The sequence below is a fragment of the Oncorhynchus masou genome, chromosome 21, assembly GCF_036934945.1.
Source record: "Oncorhynchus masou masou isolate Uvic2021 chromosome 21, UVic_Omas_1.1, whole genome shotgun sequence".
NCBI classification, from domain to species: domain Eukaryota; kingdom Metazoa; phylum Chordata; class Actinopteri; order Salmoniformes; family Salmonidae; genus Oncorhynchus; species Oncorhynchus masou.
In genome coordinates, this window is record NC_088232.1 from 23,030,207 (window position 1) to 23,049,565 (window position 19,359).

Sequence of the window (19,359 nt, forward strand, 5' to 3'; positions counted from 1 at the left end):
GAGGTACCATTTTCTGGGTGATGTAAATATTGACAGGCTTTCATCAGGCTGCCCACTCAAGAGAAAGCGTCTAACTGTAACTGGTGCCTGCAACCTGGTTCAGGTTATCAAATCAACCTACCAGGGTAGTTACAAACAGCACAGGAATGAAATCCTCCACATGTATTGATCACATCTACACTAATGCCACAGAAATCTTGTCTAAAGCAGTATCCAAATCCATTGGATGTTGTGATCACAATGTAGTAGCTAGATCTAGAAAAACCAAAGTTCCAAAGGCTGGGCCTAATGTAGTGTATAAGAGGTTATACAATACGTTTTGTAGCGATTTTTAAGTTGTTGATGTAAAGAATATTTGTTGGTCCGTAGTGTGTCATGAGGAGCAACCAAACCCTGCACTTGACACATGAAATTGCTTATCCCAGTTACTAATAAGCATCCACCCATTAAGAAAATAACTGTAAAAACTTCAATCCCTGTGGATTGATGAGGAATTTAAATATGGTATGGTTGAGTGGGATGAGGCAAAATAAGAAAATAGGTCTGGCTGTACAACCGATAAGCAAACGTACTGCAAATTGAGAAATCATGTGACTAAACTGTATAAAAAGAACTACACTATGAAACTAAGATAAATTACAAAGAATGATAGTAAAAAGCTTTGGATCACCTTATATGAAATGTTGGGCAAAAAGGCAAACTCCACTCCATCATTGATCACAAAACCCACTGGCAAAATTAGCAAACTTAGCCATGACATGCCAGCAATAGATGCTGACACTACTCATCCAAGTATATCTGACCAAATTATGAAAAGACAAGAATTGTCATTTTGAATTCTGTGAAGTGAATGTATTGTTTTCTATCACCAATGACAAGCCACCGGGATTTGACAACTTGGATGGACAATTACTGAGGATAATCGCAGATGATATTGCCACTCCTATTTGCCATATCTTAAATCTAAGCCTACTAGAAAGTGTGCGCCCTCAGGCCTGGAGGGAAACAAAGGTTATTCCACTACCTATGGACAGTAAAGCCCCCTTCACTGGCTCAAATAACCGACCAATTAGCCCGTTACCAACGCTTTGTAAAATTTTGGAAGAAATTGTGTTTGACCAGATACAATGCTATAAATAAACAAACAAATTGACAGACATTCAGCAAGCTTATAGGGAAGGTCATTCAACAAGCACAGCATTTACACAAATGACTGATTGGCTGAGAGAAATTGATGATAAAAAGATTGTGGAGGCGATTTTAGACTTCAGCGTGGCTTTTGACATTATTGATCATAGTCTGTTGCTGCAAAACTTGTGTCATGGCTTTACACCCGCTGCGATATTGTGGATAAAGAGTTACCGGTCTAATGGAACAGATGGTGTTCTTTAATGGAAGCCTCTCCAACAAAATCCAGGTAGAATAAGGAATTCCCCAGGGCAGCTGTCTAGGCCCCGTTTCAATATTTACTAACAACATTGGCTTTACTCAATGTGTCCATGTATGCGGATGACGCAACACTATACATGTCAGCTACCCTAGCAACTGAAATGACTACAACACTTAAAACCTCTACCGACTCCCCATCCCTCATGCGGGAGCGTAATTATCGCCTGACACTAATTAGCATAACGCAACGGACACAAATATCCCTAGAAAATATTCCTATTCATGAAAATCACAAATGAAATATATTGACACACAGCCTTTTGTTAATCATCCGGTCATCTCAGATTTTCAAAATATGCTTTACAGCCAAAGCTAGACAAGCATTTGTGTACATTTATCGATAGCCTAGCATAGCATTTTGTCCAGCAGGTAACTTGGTCACGGAAATCAGAAAAGCAATCAAATTAAATTTTTTACCTTTGATGAGCTTCGGATGTTTTCACTCACGAGACTCCCAGTTAGATAGCAAATGTTCCTTTTTTCCAAAAATATTATTTTTGTAGGCGAAATAGCTCCATTTGTTCTTCACGTTTGGCTGAGAAATCGCCCGGAAATTGCCGTCACGAAAACGGTGAAAAATATTACAAATTAGCTCCATAATATCGACAGAAACATGGCAAACGTTGTTTATAATCAATCCTCAAGGTGTTTTCAAATATCTATTCGATTATATATCCATCGGGACAATTAGTTTTTCAGTAGGACCGATTGGAGTAATGGCTACCTCTGTATTTTACGCAAGAATCTCTCTGGGGGCATCAGGTGACCACTTGCGCAATGTAGCCGCCTACGGCTATTCTTCAACATAAATGCGTAAAACTACATCACAATGCTGTAGACACCTTGGGGAATACGTAGAAAGCGTAATATGGTTGATAGCCCATTCACAGCTCAATAGGGACTCATTGGAAAGCAGCGCTTTCAAAATATGGGGCACTTCCGGATTGGATTTCTCTCAGGCTTTCGTCTGCAACATCAGTTCTGTTATACTCACAGACAATATCTTTACAGTTTTGGAAATGTTAGTGTTCTGTCCTAAGCTGTCAATTATATGCATATTCTAGCATCTTGTCCTGACAAAATATCCCGTTTACTACGGGAACGGGTTTTTTTCCAAAAATTAAAATATTGCCCCCGAGTCACAACAGGTTTTAAAGAGCTGCAGTTTGTTTCAGAATGGGAGGCAAGGCATAAGTCAGTTCTAAGTATTTCCAAAACTAAAGGCATTATATTTGTGACAAATCATTCACTAAACATTGTAATGAGTCATGTGTTAATTGAGACTAAACTGTTTGGCGTAACACTGGATTGTAAACGGTCATGGTCAAAACATATTGATACAACAGTAGCTAGGATGGGGAGAAGTCTGTCCATAATAAAGCGCTGCTCGGCATTCTTAACAGCACAATCAAAAAGGCAGGTCCTATAGGCCCTAGTTTTGTAGCACCTGGACTACTGTTCAGTTGTGTGGTCAAATGCCACAAAGAGGGATAGGAAATTTGCAATTGGCTCAGAACAGGGAAGCACTGCTGGTCCTTGGATGTACACAGAGCTAACAATAATATGTATATCAATCTATCCTGGCTCAAAGTGGAGAGGAGAAATTGACTTCATCACTACTTTTATTTGCGAGAAGTATTGACATGTTGAACGCACCGAACTGTCTGTTTGAACTACTGGCACTCATGCATACCCCACACGACATCTCTTCACAGTCCCAAAGTCCAGAACAGACTATGGGAGGCGTACAGTACTACATAAAGTCATGACTATATCAAGAAACTGATGCAAGCAGTAAAATTTTATTTAAAAAAAACAAAAATACACCTTATGAAAGTGGGACTGTGAAGCAACACAAACATGAATACACGAAACACACGATAACATACACACTATTCACACACACAGGTCAAATCTTTTGTAAGGTTTTTAAATATGTATCACTGCTTTAATTTTGCTGGACCCCAGGAAGAGTAGATGCTTACTTGACAGCAGTTAACGGGGATCCATAATAAATACAAATAACTGGTTGGGCCACCTATAGCTGCAATTTCTGCAACCAAAACGCTTCCTGTAGTTGTCGATCAGTCTTTCACATGGCTGTGGAAGAATTATGATCAGTGTTTGGTTTTTCGCCAGACATAACCCATGTCACCAAAAAGTTCCATTTTTGACTCATCTGTCCATAGAACATTCTTCCCTGGAGTCTTAAAGATCATCCAGGTGCTTTTAGGCAAACATGGGTCCAGTTACGTCTGGCGAAAACCAAACACTGCATTTCAGCATCAGAACCTCACCAATGTTCAAGCACAGTGGTAGTGTGATGGTTTGGGGATGCTTTGCTGCCTCATGATCTGGACACCTGGTCACCACTAAAGACACCATGAATTCTTCTCTGTATCAAGAGAATTCTAAAAGGAGAGAAATCAGGCCATCCGCTATTGAGCTGAAACGCATCTGGGTCATGCAGCAAGACAATGATCCAAAACACAAGAAAGTCTACATCAGAATGGCTGAAAAGCAAAATATTTAAAAGTTTTGAAATGGCCTAGTCAAAGTCCAGGCATGAACCCCATTGAGATGTTGTGGCCTGAAACGAGCAGTTTATGCTTAAAAGCCCACAAATGTCACTGAGTTAAAGTAGTTCTACATGGAAAAGTGGGCCAAGATTCCACCACAGCGATGTGAGAGGCTGAGCAACAACTACAGGAAGCGTCTGGTTGCAGTCAATGCAGCTAAAGGTGAAATTAATTAACCCTTCACACTCGTGAGAATTGACCTATATGAATAGGGATAAATAGAAATGTTTCTTCGAGAAGTAGTATGAAATGCATATGCATTACCATGGTAGCAACTACAAGGTTACAGTTTGGAGACTGGACAATTATAATACTAAAGGTGAGGACAAAACCGTTAATCTGACAAGACTGAATGCAAACATTACACTGTTGATTTCATGTGCATTTTACATTTACGCCACATTTGATAAAGAAATCTTAAAATACTCTGGATACGTTCAGCAACATATGAATATTCATGGTTATTTGGGATAAGTGCAGCATAAGACAAGGGTTTGAGTGAGAGGTCTAACTGGTGTCTCTAAGTGGCCCCACACCTCTCCAAAGTGTGCACAGATCCTATGTAATTTCAATGCACTTTTAAGACTCAAAGAGCCTTCAATTATAAGATGCTATTTTGAGCTCTCCTAGCTGTGCTGTTGAAGAACTAGAGCAAGCAGACGTATGTTTTTTTGGTGGGGCACAGCCCTGCATCCCTGCCTTTATGCATTCCAAAAATGGTCTATTATAAATCACAATCTGGTCAGGTGGGTATCATTTCAAAGCGTATTCTATTGCCAACATGGCTAGCTAAGTTACAAAAAACTATCTTAGTGTTTAGGCTTTCACAAGGCAATTCAGAGAAGCAGATGGTAATTTTGGTGCGCATAGAATTGAGTCCCGAGGGCACGCAAAAGCGTGTTCCCCGCCAAATTTCTTCCCAATACGACAAGCATAGGCTCATTCTGCTCAGAACAACCCAGGATATGACAACACAGTGATCATAAAAGTAAGGGCTGACCCCATTTAGTTGACTGATTGTTTGGTCGATATGCTGGTCGATATGCTGTTGGTTGACCGAAATGTCTTTAGCCAGTCGCATATTAGAATTTTTGTTTTCATGGTACACAAAACAATCTGATTCGTACTTGTCCGAGCGGACTAATCCATTGGGGAGGCCGTGTAGATGGCACAGTCCATCACTCCAGAACATGCTACTGAAATTGTATATGGTTATATTATCTAAGAACAATGGTGCAACACAAATACCAATATTATTTTATAACAAATTCGCATCGGCGTTGGATAGCGTTCGCTATCCGCGGTTCTGAAACCGTGCACTGTTGAATTGCGGCAAAGTTAGCTACCACATTGGTGTTGAGGACAATGCGGTGGAGGCAGGAGCGGTGTGAGGAGACAAGACAACAGTCCTTGCCTTAACTGTTTAAGAAAAGTGGAGAGGAAAACAACTTAATTAGGTCTATAATCAATAGCCTAAGTGTTAAACGTACCTGACTTTATAAATCATCCACATACACAGAGTATACAAAACATTAATAACACCTGCTCTTTCCATGTTAAACAGTCAACCACAACCTGTTGGATAAAGCAATTTCACAATTTCGGCTGTTTTGTCATTCTGCCCCTGAGCAAGGCAGTTAACCCACTGTTCCACGGGTGCCGAAGATGTGGATGTCGATTAAGGCAACCCCCCCAGCACCTCTCTGATTCAGAGGGGTTGGGTTAAATGCGGAAGACACATTTCAGTTGGACAACTGACCAATCCCTTTTAATCTTTGTCATGCTGTTATAAAGGCTTTACACTTGTTTTCCATTAGAACAGCCTCCCTGGTATTACTTACAATTTATTTAGTGTTGTTTACACTGTTCCAAATGGAGAGAAAAATAGTTATCTAGCAGCACCCGTTTGTCACAATACGAACATAGCTCTTACTCCTACCCTCCTTGATATTACAAATATGATCATAATAATACATATAATTAGTAGGCTTAGTACAGCAGCCTTGTATAACCACAATCGAACTGTAGGCCTAAAAGTACATATCACCCCCCCCCCCCCCTTAATGATTTAGATGCACTATTGTAAAGTGGCTGTTCCACTGGATGTCAGAAGGTGAATTCACCAATTTGTAAGTCGCTCTGGATAAGAGCGTCTGCTAAATGACTTAAATGTAAATGTAAATGTACATCCTGTTAAGCGGTCTTAATACGCAACTTAAGCCTATATGTACCAATCGATCATTCATTTGTTCATGTCATCAGACAGTTTACGAGTCATTCATGATTTGAAATGCAATCAAGCATTTCAGTTCTAAAATAAAACAAAGGGAGCCTTGAATAATTTGCCTAAACAAAAAAATAAACGTTCCATGTCAGAAACTGCATGCGACTGTTTTTAGTCTTTGCTGTAATAAATGCTTCACAAAAAAAAGGTGCGTTTTCCCAACTAAGTCAAATTTCTTCCAGACATCTGACTTCCCCTTTACCTCCGGAGCAACTAGTAAACATTCCCCCGTTATGCTGTCACGTGTTACGGTGTTGGAGTTTGTTATAACCAATTTATTGATGCCATTATCATAGGCTATATGTCAGGTGAGAGAATAGGGCATGTTTTTCCTAAACAAATAAAGGATTTCAGTAACAGAACTTAAGCCAGAAATGGCTGTAATTATTCTGCAGTTTCAGCAACATGGATTGCACAAAACAAAAACACTTGATGTTCTGTGGTGGTCGCTGCAGCAGAGAGGAGAGAGACAACAGGTGCTAGTCACACAGTCACTCGCTGTCTTTTCTCTCCATTTTTTTTTAACAGCGCAGCAAGTCTGACCCCGATCAAATGAACTTTGGTCGGACTCCCTCTAGTCATTTTGTCTTAATTATTTTATAATACGGTGCACTTAAAGCGGCAGACAAGCTCAGTGCATATAGGTGATTTTCTTAAAACAGAGTGTATATGTCAAATAAATATTTAGGCGAAAGAACAGATCACTCTCGGTTGACTCAGATTTTTTTTGTTGTTGTCAGGGACAGACCTAATAAACGTTGACACTGTATATTACAGGAGTTTTATGATATTGAAATGTGAAGTGCACATTTGGACTCACGGTTGTTTGGCTTGCTTGTATGACAAAGCGGTATTTAATATAATCCTCAATGTCTCCATCTTTCAAAATACATTGAGTCATCTTTATTTACAGCCTTTCCGTCACTCAGACTAAACATTTGCAAAGTTGCCCAATTATCGGGAAGGATGGGGGCAACTTCTTGTCGCTTGCGGTGCTCAAGTTCAGAAGTCAGTCAGTCAAAACCAATACTGCGCTGTGAACCAGAGAATTTGAGCTCTGACATCATGTACAGCATGTTACTGTAGAGCCACTGCGTTTCAATTTAGGCACTTGTTAATGTCCAACTCTGCCATTTTCAGCCCGTATAAGGGTATGAGTGTAAAGAGTTAAATTAAAGTATCCAAATGTGTTATTTGTTCACTCAGGTGCCCTTTATCTAATATTCGTTTTTGGCTGGAAATCTGATAACATTCAGTGTCAAAAAGAAATGCAAAAAAAAAAAAATCTGAAAGGGAGCAATTATTTTTTCACAGCACTGTAAGTTCAGCAATTGGACAATTTTCTCCTGGAGGAAGCTTTGAATTGGTCAGTATAGCCTACAGTATGAAAAGAGTGCAATCTTCTTGCATCTCACATCTGCATGTAGTTATTGGACTGCCTGCTGGACTCCTGAGTTGAAGCAAGATGCTGTCATATCCAGGAGTGTCATGCACTCCACCCCTCCTGACAACTGACTGCACCGGTCCTTAACCTGTAATAGATGGAAGGGACTTCATGCACACCCAATGGAGAATTGAAGACAACTTTACCCAGAGAGCTACAAGTGTCATTGTCTGGTTACTGGTTTGACAGCCAAAGCCTTAGATGTATAATGCCATAATAGTTCTGGTTAGACAGCTGAAGTTGTACTCTACACAACTTATTTTGATTTGCTAGGTAAAGTCGTAGGCGTTTATAAGCACATCAATGTGATAATTACAGCAGAAAATGCTTTGTATGTAACAAACACACCCATTGATTGTTTGACAATAAGCACATTGACACTCAAACTGGGCGATGTTTGTGCAATGTCCACATGTAGCCTACATCTGTAGGGAGCTCAGTAGTTCTCGGATTTATTACCTGGAAAATATCTAATAGGAGACATAACCTAGCCAGTTAGCTATAGAATATTGCTTTGTAGGACAGCTGACTGAAGACAGGGCATTCAACTTGCAGTTGTTACTGTTTCGACGGTAAAATGTTAACATTTCAGACACTGGTTCTTGCAATTTTGGCATAACTGGGATTTCAAAGAAATCCTCTAGTTAGGCTAGCCGGCTACGGCTATGCACAAGCTATACTAGCTAGCTGCTGTCAGCTTGGCTAAATACAGGTCAGCGCAGGCTTTAGCCAACACATTGAACTGAATTAAATTTACCATCTTGATATGGTGAGTCAGGACAGAAGAAGTCCTAAACTTCTCTACAAAAGCTAGGCTAGGTTTGCTTACCTCACTGTTACTACTCATAACAGTACTGCCCTTGGTTTGTTGTGATTGAATGGCAAAGACACACTCACATCAAACCACACCACCAAGACAACTCACGTTTGGCTTCAGTCATGGCCGCAAGCACTTAATGAGCAAGAACAAAAACAAGGCCAAACCATTAAGGTCAGCATCCATTTAAAGCATAAATCATTGCGCATTTGCACACATTTGGGCCTAACATGTGAGATGATTGATGTTGGACCGTTAGGCTAATGGGTTCTTCTGATGGGTTGACTGACTAAAAGGCCAAACAGACTGCCGATGAACGGTTAAAAGCAGTGGGTGGCTGTCCTATCACCTCTGACCACAGAACAGCTGCCCTCATTTTCTGTTAAATTTCCCAACTATTCTACATGTTGAATTGCCACCGTTGGTCGACACCCAGCAGGTGATCTACTGCGCAAAGCTGAAGATTGTTATTGTGTATTTTTCCGAATGTTTTACAGTAGTTGAGGTTATGGAGTTGCTGTACAATATTGAAATCGATGGAGACAACATCCACCCTGAAACATCTGCTTCAATTCCCTGGAAGTGCCAAAGCCTTTTCTGGCTGTACAATTAACCACTGAACAACTCGCTCAATAATCAGGCACTAAGCCTACATCCTCATCCCAAACCACAACCGACAGAATGAAGAATTAAATCATAAACAGTTACAAGTCACAGACAGTAGCATGAGAATAGGTAGAAATAGGAAGATTTCAGCATCATTGTACAACAACAATCTGTCACAAGAACTCACCGTGACTTTGTTCAAGAAAATGCTTTTTGCCAATTGGCTTATTGGACTCTATTATCCAACCCATTTTGAGTACTGCACTGTAGGAAAATCTTGTAACTACACTCTGTCCAAATTAGCAAAACACTGCTGTGACACTGAACATCCCACATGGCAAAAACATACCCTTTAAAACCTCTCAGACAATTGACTTGTTAAATCACAGTCCAGGCCTAAGTACAAAGTTTGTGCTAAAAGCGTATTTGCAGGACAAACAAGTGTATAGGACTAATCATGTGTAACATAACCTTTAGCACTTCACAACAAGCAGCTGTTTACTTCTTCAAAAGATTGTCATTTTAAGACTCACAGTTTAAATGGGAAGTGATGCACTTTAAAGCACAACCGTTATCAAAAGTTCTTCACTCCTATTAAAGATGGACATTTCCAAGTAAAAGGACCCATATGAGCACCAACATGTGAAGTTTTTCTACCATTTCCCTATGCTAAAAATGTGAAATAAGCAAAGGCTTTGATTTCTGGTCAAACACATAGAAAGGGGGTCTTAGACAGCTACCAGAAAAAGTGTTAAATGTATTAGAAATTGATCAAACACACTAATGTTGAAGTAATAACTAATATCAACACTTATATTTGGTTTGGGATAAATTATTTGCCTTCTATGTTTAAGGGGTAAAAAAGAAACACCGCCTTACATAAATTGCATGGACTGTGTGCAATAGTGTTTAATATGAGTTTAATGACTACCTCATCTCTGCACCCCACACAAACAATTATCTGTAAGGTCCCTCAGTGAATTTCAAACTACAAAAAAAATTGTTAGACCTCTCATTCGTGTCAAAACTCTGAGCAAGCATATACGACATGGGCAACATGTATTATTTAGAAGATTCGCAAGTTTAGTTATTAATGAGTTGCATAGACCTCTTTCTGTATTTTTACAAACATTGCGCAGGACTGCGATGCGCGGAAGTTGGTGGCATAACAAGGAGTTATAGAACGCTAAAATGGTTGAGTGCATTTCACACTACTTTTGGATTATAATTGGATTGCAAGGCTTGTATGAATGTCATGCTTAATATAATGTTTGTTTCATCATCGCAAATCAAATGCATTATACTTTTTTTTAAACTACCAGTAAAATGGCTCTTTGGCTAGCGTTTGCTCCAGCCTATATCAATGCGCGTTAGCATTCTAGCTAACAATTGCTGCATCCACAAGTTATTTTGCAAAGATCACAACCAACTATAATCTTAGCGACTGTTAAAAGCAAGAATCAAAACATAATTGTAAGCGTATGAGAACCCCAAAAAGTGATTTTGTTTAATAGTAATAACGTACATCTAGGCTGTGTTGAATGGGCGCAGACGGCGATCTTACTGCAGCCAAGCGTCGTCCGCATCTGTGCGTGACGTTAGTACTGGAAAAGGGTAAACTCATCCTCAAATCGAGTTGCATGTTTGCAAATCGCATTGAATGTCTTCAAATGTCAAGTTACAACTTTGCTACCGTTCAATTTTTCCACACATGATACAAGTTTGCGAAATGACACACTTGCAAATAATGATACAATACAAGCGTGGTAGGCGAATTTGTATGTTATCCCATTGATTAGTATTACCCATGTCAATAAATTAATAACTTAGGAAATTAGCTGTTTGGCTATTTAGCAACACCGCGACACAACAGCAAATTAAGATATTTTCACACATTCCCACATTCATGTTTACAAAACGACGTGTTACCATCGTTCGAATTGGCTAATACATGTTTGAGCTTGTTGTGCTGCCTGTGCCGAAACGTACTAACGGTAGTTAGCTAGCTAGCTGTTAGCTTGCTAACGTATTGCCAAAACAAGGCAGAAGTTACCAAGGCGATTGATATATAGCTAACTAGTTAATGATAGCTATAAATTAGTTCGTTAAATTTAAGCAAAACGAGATGTCAACGTTTATAACGGTTGCTCCAATTGAAAAAGGCCTTTTGCACCAATGTACAGAAACACAGCCAAGCCTTGAATCAAGGGCGCTGCACTTAACTACCTATTCCATGGTGAGAAACTAATGGTAATGCCTATTCCGTAAAAAACAAGTCCATAACGTTAGCTAGTTAACGTTGTGTGGACAAATATTTAGCTAACCAATTACCTAAAGTGAAATGCAGAGCAGTCTTCCACGCCACCAACCTTGACTAGTAAGTAAAGAACGTGAGCATTGTTAATAGCTAGCTAACGTTAACTACACAAATTCTAATTTAGCGAGGCAACTTGACGAGATATCTTAGCTAGTGACGGGCACAGCAATGTGTCAACTCAGTTGAACAATATTAGCTAGAATTTTTTTAATTAATCCATGTAGTTAGCTACCTATTCTAGCCATAGTTAGAGTACCAAAGCAAAGGTTCAAGCTGACCTGCTTCTGCGAAAACTCGGAAATGAAAGGTCTCCAATCCCCTTGCTAGGAGCACTTGGGGGGCAAAGCAGCGCCGTCTTCACGGTTCAGCAGAATCCTTACAAGAAATTATAACCGTATCCATACGGTCTTAATAACTATGAAATAAATTAGTCAAATCGTTCTCCTTTCGGCCGTATTGGTGCGAACGTCGTTAATCACAGTTACTGGATAGCTAGCCAGTCACTACTACAAAACTACTGGTGGAGGACGTCCACGCAGCGTTCTGACGTGCTTGGCTTGCTTATTCAACGCGTCCGCAAAACCATCATGCGCGCGCAAAAAGATCACAGAACATACGAAACTTTATGCATAAGCAAATTACAGACACAATTATACTTATCCATTGAAAACACATGGTGAGTCAGCACTTTTTGGTTGCACCCCGAACTCACGTTGGTTGATCGTCCTACTACACTTCTTTCCATTGAACATGCAGTAATCTTTCATGAAAAGTTGAACAAATATTGATCACTTTTATAGGTCATTTACATTTTGGGAATAGGCCTAGGCCCAATTGAGGAAACAAATTCGACAATTAGACTTTTAAAATAGATTAGTTGAGCCAAAAGTATAGGTTCTGAAATCCATATCAAGCCATTCCATAAAGCAGGTGCAAAAACGACAAGAGCAATTTAAAGTTCCAACCTTTATGAAGTTCACAGCAGTTTACACATGGGCATAAGAGTAATTTAATAAATCATCTGTTTTCAGTTTCCATCGAGACTGTCCATAGTTTCCATCATGAAAAATGTATCAGTGACCTGACTTCAGGATACTAAGGTGTTGTGTCCCTTAATGGCACCCTAGTCTCTTTATAGTGCACTACTTTTGACAAGGGCCAATAGGACTCTGAAGTCCAAAAGTAGTGCACTAATATAGGGAACTGGGTTCCATTTGGGATGTATTACTTGTGCCAGCTTCCTCTGGTAGCCTACTGGAGAGAGGAATGTGATCAGTCAATGTTTTGTTTCCCCTCCAGTAGCTTTGATCAATCTTTATACTCATTATAGAATCATATACCGGAGGCAAGGTGCCATCTTATCTTAAAAGACATACAAGCTTTGAACTCGAGACTAGCTTCCTGTGAGGGTAACCCATTTTCATTGTGTGTAGCCTAGCCATACAGATCAGTGTGCCTGCGAGTACCTTTGTCAATGAAGCATTTTTAAAATGTGTGTGTGTATCGCAAGTGTACATCAACTTAAGGTACCATGGAGCTGTGTATTATTGTACACGTCATACTGTAAACATTTGCTCCACATCAGACTGGCCACACCCTCTCCTTGAGATATGAGCCACTCAGTTGCAGTTAGTGCTGCTATGACTGCCTTCACAGTCAATACACCTATTTGCCCCTGTCTACTTGACACTGTCAGTTGTTGGGGGGGGGTCTAGTTAGATGTGGTCTGGCTGGTAGATTATGGACAAGAGCCACAGGCATGCCGGAAACAGTGGCAGGGCAATGTATAAATGCATCTTGCCAGTCTTGTCTTATGAGATCTTAACAGCACAAGGGGTGGAGGGCAGCAAGGGCTGTAATGTTTGAACACAAATTAAAAGCCATTGTGAGAGTTTCAGGAGTGTTTTGCAAGTTATGCCACATTGTGACAACATCACTAAACATGAGAAACACTAGTGATAGACACCAGCAGAAGCACGCCGTAGTCTGTAAATAGAGAACTGAAATAAATTCAAAGCAGAAATGTCAGTGGTGTAAATAGCATATTTTGTTTAGTGGCTAGTGAAAAGATGCAGTGTTGATTTAGTCAACATGCTCCTTCTGTAAAGTCAGTGCGTCACTTGAGATGATCATCAACAATATTCCTCAAAGATCCTTTCTTCCAAGTAAACATTAAGTGCTGAAGATAAATCACCACTCATGGGGAAACTATAGAAATCCTACATGACCAACAAGCAAAGTCTAGAAACTTGCTCATGTTTGCAGGGTTAAGGATTTGACTGACAGTGCGTCATTGACTAATGTAAAGTAATAGCCGAGGTGTTTAAGTTCCACTGTGTACAGGTAGTCTACAATTAGTTTTTACCCAGCCTATCCAAATACTAGACTTCTTGTGGTTCTCAAACATTTACATATCAACTCTGCCACCTAGTGGGATGCATTATACAATCACTCAAGACAACTCATGTATTGTCTTTACATGGAGAAAAATCTGCCAACACCACATTTATTGCATACAGTCTATACATTACCAACTTACACAAATTACTTTAAGACCAAAGTATGAAGTGGTACGAATTTCACTTATCAAAATATATTTTAACAGAACAGACCGGCCTAGTACAGAATGTGACAGTCCTAGTGGCTTAATTAAAGCTTGAGTCAAGCTACTGTACTTTTCTGTTTATAGACAATTAAGGGAAGTCTTTGGAATCATAAATAACTTGAGGCTAGGCCATGCTAGTCATTCTATTTCTATGGCTGGAACCAAACCTGCTAGATAAAGTCATTGATCTCCACAGACGTGAGGGTGACGTCATTGTAGATACCCAGGTGTTTGATTGAGCCGAGGTCACGGATGCGGTGTTTGAACTCCAGGAGGTGCGAGCTATTCACTGCCACCCTGAACTCATTGTTAGTGCACATGATTTTCATCTGGAAAAACACAGGACCACAAACTCATTATGCAAAACCAAAGACTGTTGATATGAAATTAATGTCACTATACTAATCATACAACATTCATAAATAAACCTAAAATGACAACTGAAAAAAAAATGGAATTAATATAGGGGTGTCCAACTCTGTCCAAAATGGCACCCTATTCCCTATATAGTGCACAACTCATTTTCAATGACCCTGACCATCATAGTTTCAGAACTGATTGGTTGACATGAAGTGAACAGGAATATAGATCCCTCACCTCAAAGGGCTGGCCCTGAGTGAAGGGGAAGTGGTTGTGTCCTCTCTCCTCTTTGCCCCATTTATTGCCAATCAGACTGTTCCTCACAATAATTTTCTTGCCATGGTCATCAAAGCGAGGGTTAATGTGCATGGCAATGTCATTCCCTTTGGTCAGGTTCAATGTGAACCTAAAAGGAGATAGTAACATTACATTAGTCAAGATTATCCTGACATTTACATTCAAATAAGAGCATGGTAGCTTATGTGCCAGTCTGTGCTATAATGTCAAACAATTTAGTTTGGCTAGACAATGACCAACGGAGTTTAGCGCTCAATCAGATCTGTGACCAGGCAAATAACATGAAGCGAGGATTTTGTGATAGACACTAGTTAAACGCATTTGTCTAAGTCAGACAACAGCATTATGTTTTATGAGGAATGCATGTTGTGCAAGCCATCTCATCAGCACTCAGATGTTTCCATGGTGATGTATGGGCTCCGAGACTGTGGCCATAGTTAGTGCTCTTGACTTTAGTGATTTGTGGTAGGTATTATCTGGCGCTGAATTCATATCATATGTTCATACCTCACCCACTGTCATTACATGACTGAAAATGCAATCAGTTGAGAACTATAAATAATGTGTCAAGATGCTCTGTTGGGATTAGGCTACTGTCTGCCAACCTTGATCATCTATGCAAATCCTCCCATTAGTCTCTTTTTACGTCACGAAAATGCAGCAGTCACATTCTGACAAAGAAAAAGATCAACCGTATTTGATCCCTAGCTTGAGCGTAGCCTGGTTCCAAATTGGTTTGTGCCATCATTTTAACACCTTGTCATGCCAGACATGTTTGATATGACATGATTACACCGACAGACTGGTACCCAGGCTACAGTAGAAGAGGTTTGCAGGCAACATGTCAAGGTGGTATGCCAATCAAGTACCTATAATTGGCTACATGACTGAGATAGTAGTAACATTCAGAATCATAATATGGAAATGACTGCAATGGAGATGTTCACAAGTCACCTAAATTATAACTATATTTTGATGTGAAAACTGACATTTTGGCATTGTGGTTAATTGTCCCGATAATGGTGATGACCATCTCGTCATAGCATCCGTTTGGCAGGTTCTGAACATATGGCACTTTCTGTTGGGGAAATAAAATGGTTCCGTTAAGAAAAATAAACAATAAAAACTGCCGTTTCATTCAGACAGGCTTACACAAATATCAGAGTAGAGGTCTTGATCGCTGTCTGCCATAACAATAATGAACCATAAGAACCCTGTTCTTTGTTTTTCAAAATCATCATAACCAATATCTTCAGGATTAAACATCTTTCTTTACCAGTGAATGATTTTGAGGAGCAGTAGGTTGGCTAGGCTGCCCTGGCCATGTTGGCTGGCTGGGCGGTCCTCCCCCTGGTTGTCCGGGCCAGGTTGACTGGCTGGGCTGTACTCCACCTCCATATTGTTGCCCCGGCCACGAGGGTTGGGAAGGGTTTGGTTGTTGTCCAGGCCACATGGGGGTGGGCTGGCCTGGTTGCTGCTGACCAGGCCAAGCCGGTTGAACACCAGGCTGTCCTGGCCATGTTGGTTGATTGGGTTGTCCACCAGGCCATACGCCCTCACCACCCTGCTGGTTGTTCTGGCCTGGACAGCCCGGTCCACCACCCAGAGCATCTGACAGCTACAGGGGAGCAAGGGGGATGAGAGGATTGTGATGTGCACACATTTAATGTTTCAAGATGCCTCCCTGATTTATTTAAGATGCATGGATATTCCTCCACTAAACAAATGACAGAATTACGAAAACTACTTACATTCATTTTATCTGACAAAGAGGGTGAGAAATGTGAATTGTATGTTTCAAATACTGCAACCGCAGGTCCTGAGAGAAAGTACACTTAAATGTTAGTTTACATGAAACCTTAAACTTTGTCCACCACCCAACTTAATCTTTGGAACCATGCCAGTCTTCTCACATAGCTATGACAGATACACTGTATCTGATAAACTGACTAGGTGAAAGCTATGATCCTTATTGATGTCACATGTTATAGTCACTTCTGTGTAAATGAAGGGGAGGAGACAGGCTAAATGAGGATTTAAGTCATGAGACAAGAATTATACATCTATGAAAATAATATGGGGGTTTGGAAATGCAGACAATTGCATTGATAGAAGCCACAATCTGCTATATTAAAGATGGTTCACTCTAAAAAAAAAAAAAAATTGCCCTCTGAATGGCACACAAACAAATGGGCAAGAAAATATTTGTGCTTTTGAATGGGGTACAGGAGCTGCCAGGCACACCATTTTGAGTGTCAAGCATGTCAGACCATATCAAACGGGGATAACCTAGGGTTGCTAAATTCCAGTAACTTCCCCCAATTTCTCTTTTTTCCCCACCACTTCAGAAATCTTGGTTGGAAGACTCCTGGAATTATATCAATAAGCATGACATCTGGGATGTCACCAACCAAGACTTCTCAAACCATGGATTTTTAGGAAGGTTACCAGCATTTTGCAACCCAAGACCCATCCTATCCTCACCCCACACGTCAGACCAGACCTACTTTGAGTCTGGAAATCTGGTTACCCAGACTATTTGCATTACAGTGAGGCTTGTAAGTAAGCTTCACTGTAAGGTCTACACCAGTTGTATTCAGCACATGTGACAAATACAATTTTATTTGAAATGAGGTGCCATGTTTATTTCAGCAGACAAAGCCATAACACATTCAATTAATTTCAAAAGTAAACCAGCCAAGGTATTCATGTCAATATACATTTCAAGATTAGCCTACTTTCTGGATTCTACGTGTACAGCGTAGCCTAACAATTACGATGAGGATGAGAGAAGGGAAGTCTCAACTCTACTTAGAGTCCTAACAGGCTGTCACCATAACATAATCAGACTGAAAACAGTGTGAAGACAAGAACTGCAATAGAAAAACATGCACATGAAACAGAGCAACAGGATGTTGACAGATTAACAATCATTCAATCAGAAATGCTAAGAGTTTAGTGGAATGTTCAGTGCCTCATGGAAAGTTAGGGATCACAACACATGAACGGCAAGTGTCTGTTAAAACCTATTTAACCACCATTTGTTATACCATTTCGCATTGCCACTGATTAAAAAAGGTAGACTCAGCATTATGACATATGTGCAAAGAAAATAGCATAGTGGGTCAAGTGCCACATCAACATTGAACCATGAGGCTAAATTTCTCAGCCATTTTGGTCCCGTACCTACCACTCTAAACAGTGTTTTCCAAACTCAGTCCTCAGGAGAAATCAGTATATCAATGCTGATGAATATCTCCATGCTAGAGTACAAGGAACTGACATATGAACACTGAATTCCTAGACATACCTGTTGTGCTTTGATGTCACCGCGCTGCTCCCTTCATATGGCAGACATATACTAGCATTGGAGAGGCTGCGTGTCAGGGCGTATTTATACAGGTTTTCCCCCAAGGCCATGCCTTTATTTCCCTAATCCCTATATGGGAGATCACACCCTAATGCAGGGTTCCCCAAATGGCGGCCCACGCGCCATATTTGGACCGTGGGTGATTTTATGAGGCCCCACAAGTTCTGTGCAAAAAAATGTAATGTTGTATTTCTTTATTTTTATTGCTGTATAGAAAATACTGTAAAAACACCAGCAAATCAGCTCCAAGTGATTTCAATTTTCGAAATCTGTTCCAAAGTATTCCCACGCATAATATAGAGATATGTGAACATATACAAATATAAGCAAGGTTTGAAATTGTTATGTTTTAGTCAAATACCTCTGTTTGGGCTTCTTATGGCCAATTTGCAGTCTACAAATAATTTGTAGTTAAGTTCTGACCCCGACCATCCTCTCAAGTAAAAAATAGTCCCGAGGCTGAAACTAGTTGATGATCCCTACCCTACGAAGCAACTTTCCCACCTGCATGAAAAGTATGTACAACATGACACAGGTTTGCATGTGTTGATTTGAGAATTATGTTTTTATAGTACAAGTTGTACTGTACAACTATCAAATAATGGTAATGTGAGATTCTTACAGTTATCTGTTCACTTTTTAGTTATGAAGGAAACATTTCCATGGAAAGTTTTTGTGTGTACACATGTTTTACACCTCTGGGAGGGTCTGTTTGCAGACAGCCCCAACCACAAAAGTCTAATGCATACAGTAGGTGAGGGAAAATACGGTCAGTTTCTATGGATTGTGGGTGTGGGTGCAGGAATGTTGTCAAGCAGACCTTTCTAGTGTCTCCCTTGTTTGTAGAAGTCAAACAACAACCCACTCTGAGTGACAGATCTGTTCTGTGTTTACCATGGATACAGGGTGAGGTTTGTTAGCATTGTGATATATAGAATATTTATGTTTGTTACTAGGTGTGACGTTTATACAGCTAATCCCTTACCATTATCAAGGCATGACCAATGAACAACAGCAGGCCTGTGAGAATGGGCAGGTTTAATTCAAACCAATCCTCAACATCATAAACCAAATTAATAGAACACAAGGGAACAAAGATGGAACAAGAACCAGGATTTGTCTGACATTCTGTTCCCCCTTCACATATTACTTTTAAGAATGAGCCCGGTGATGAATTAAACGCTGTATGATGCAGGACCCCACCCTGCAGCCTCCATGCTATTCTTCTCAG

At 40.1% G+C, this 19,359-nt stretch overlaps 2 protein-coding genes across 3 annotated transcripts in view; both read right to left on the reverse strand.

The window, feature by feature from the left end:
• Nucleotides 1-12,041, reverse strand: part of fbxo34 (F-box protein 34) — a 50,134-nt gene extending 38,093 nt beyond the window's left edge. The window contains exon 1 of one of the 2 annotated variants that reach the window (XM_064927804.1): nucleotides 11,775-12,041. The gene's annotated coding sequence lies outside the window, so the exon portion shown is untranslated. Of the gene's footprint in view, nucleotides 1-10,704; nucleotides 10,761-11,774 lie in introns of those variants that run through there. The other variant, XM_064927805.1, reaches the window with a different exon arrangement.
• Nucleotides 12,042-12,447: 406 nt separating this feature from the next.
• On the reverse strand, nucleotides 12,448-18,141 carry lgals3b (lectin, galactoside binding soluble 3b). The gene is made up of 6 exons (XM_064927811.1): nucleotides 18,069-18,141; nucleotides 16,510-16,577; nucleotides 16,035-16,376; nucleotides 15,748-15,836; nucleotides 14,699-14,867; nucleotides 12,448-14,430 (listed from the first exon to the last, which is right to left on the reverse strand). The coding sequence occupies exons 2-6, from the start codon at nucleotides 16,513-16,515 to the stop codon at nucleotides 14,272-14,274; spliced, it is 765 nt and encodes a 254-aa protein (XP_064783883.1). The 5' UTR covers nucleotides 16,516-16,577; nucleotides 18,069-18,141; the 3' UTR covers nucleotides 12,448-14,271.
• Between the last annotated feature and the right edge of the window lie 1,218 nt (nucleotides 18,142-19,359).

Coding starts and splice junctions, on each gene's coding strand:
- lgals3b (XM_064927811.1), bottom strand. Junction 15,837..16,034: donor CTCCTCAAAATCATTCACTG/GTAAAGAAAGAT, acceptor TTTCCCCAACAG/AAAGTGCCATATGTTCAGAA. Junction 14,431..14,698: donor CTCAGGGCCAGCCCTTTGAG/GTGAGGGATCTA, acceptor GTGTTTTTCCAG/ATGAAAATCATGTGCACTAA.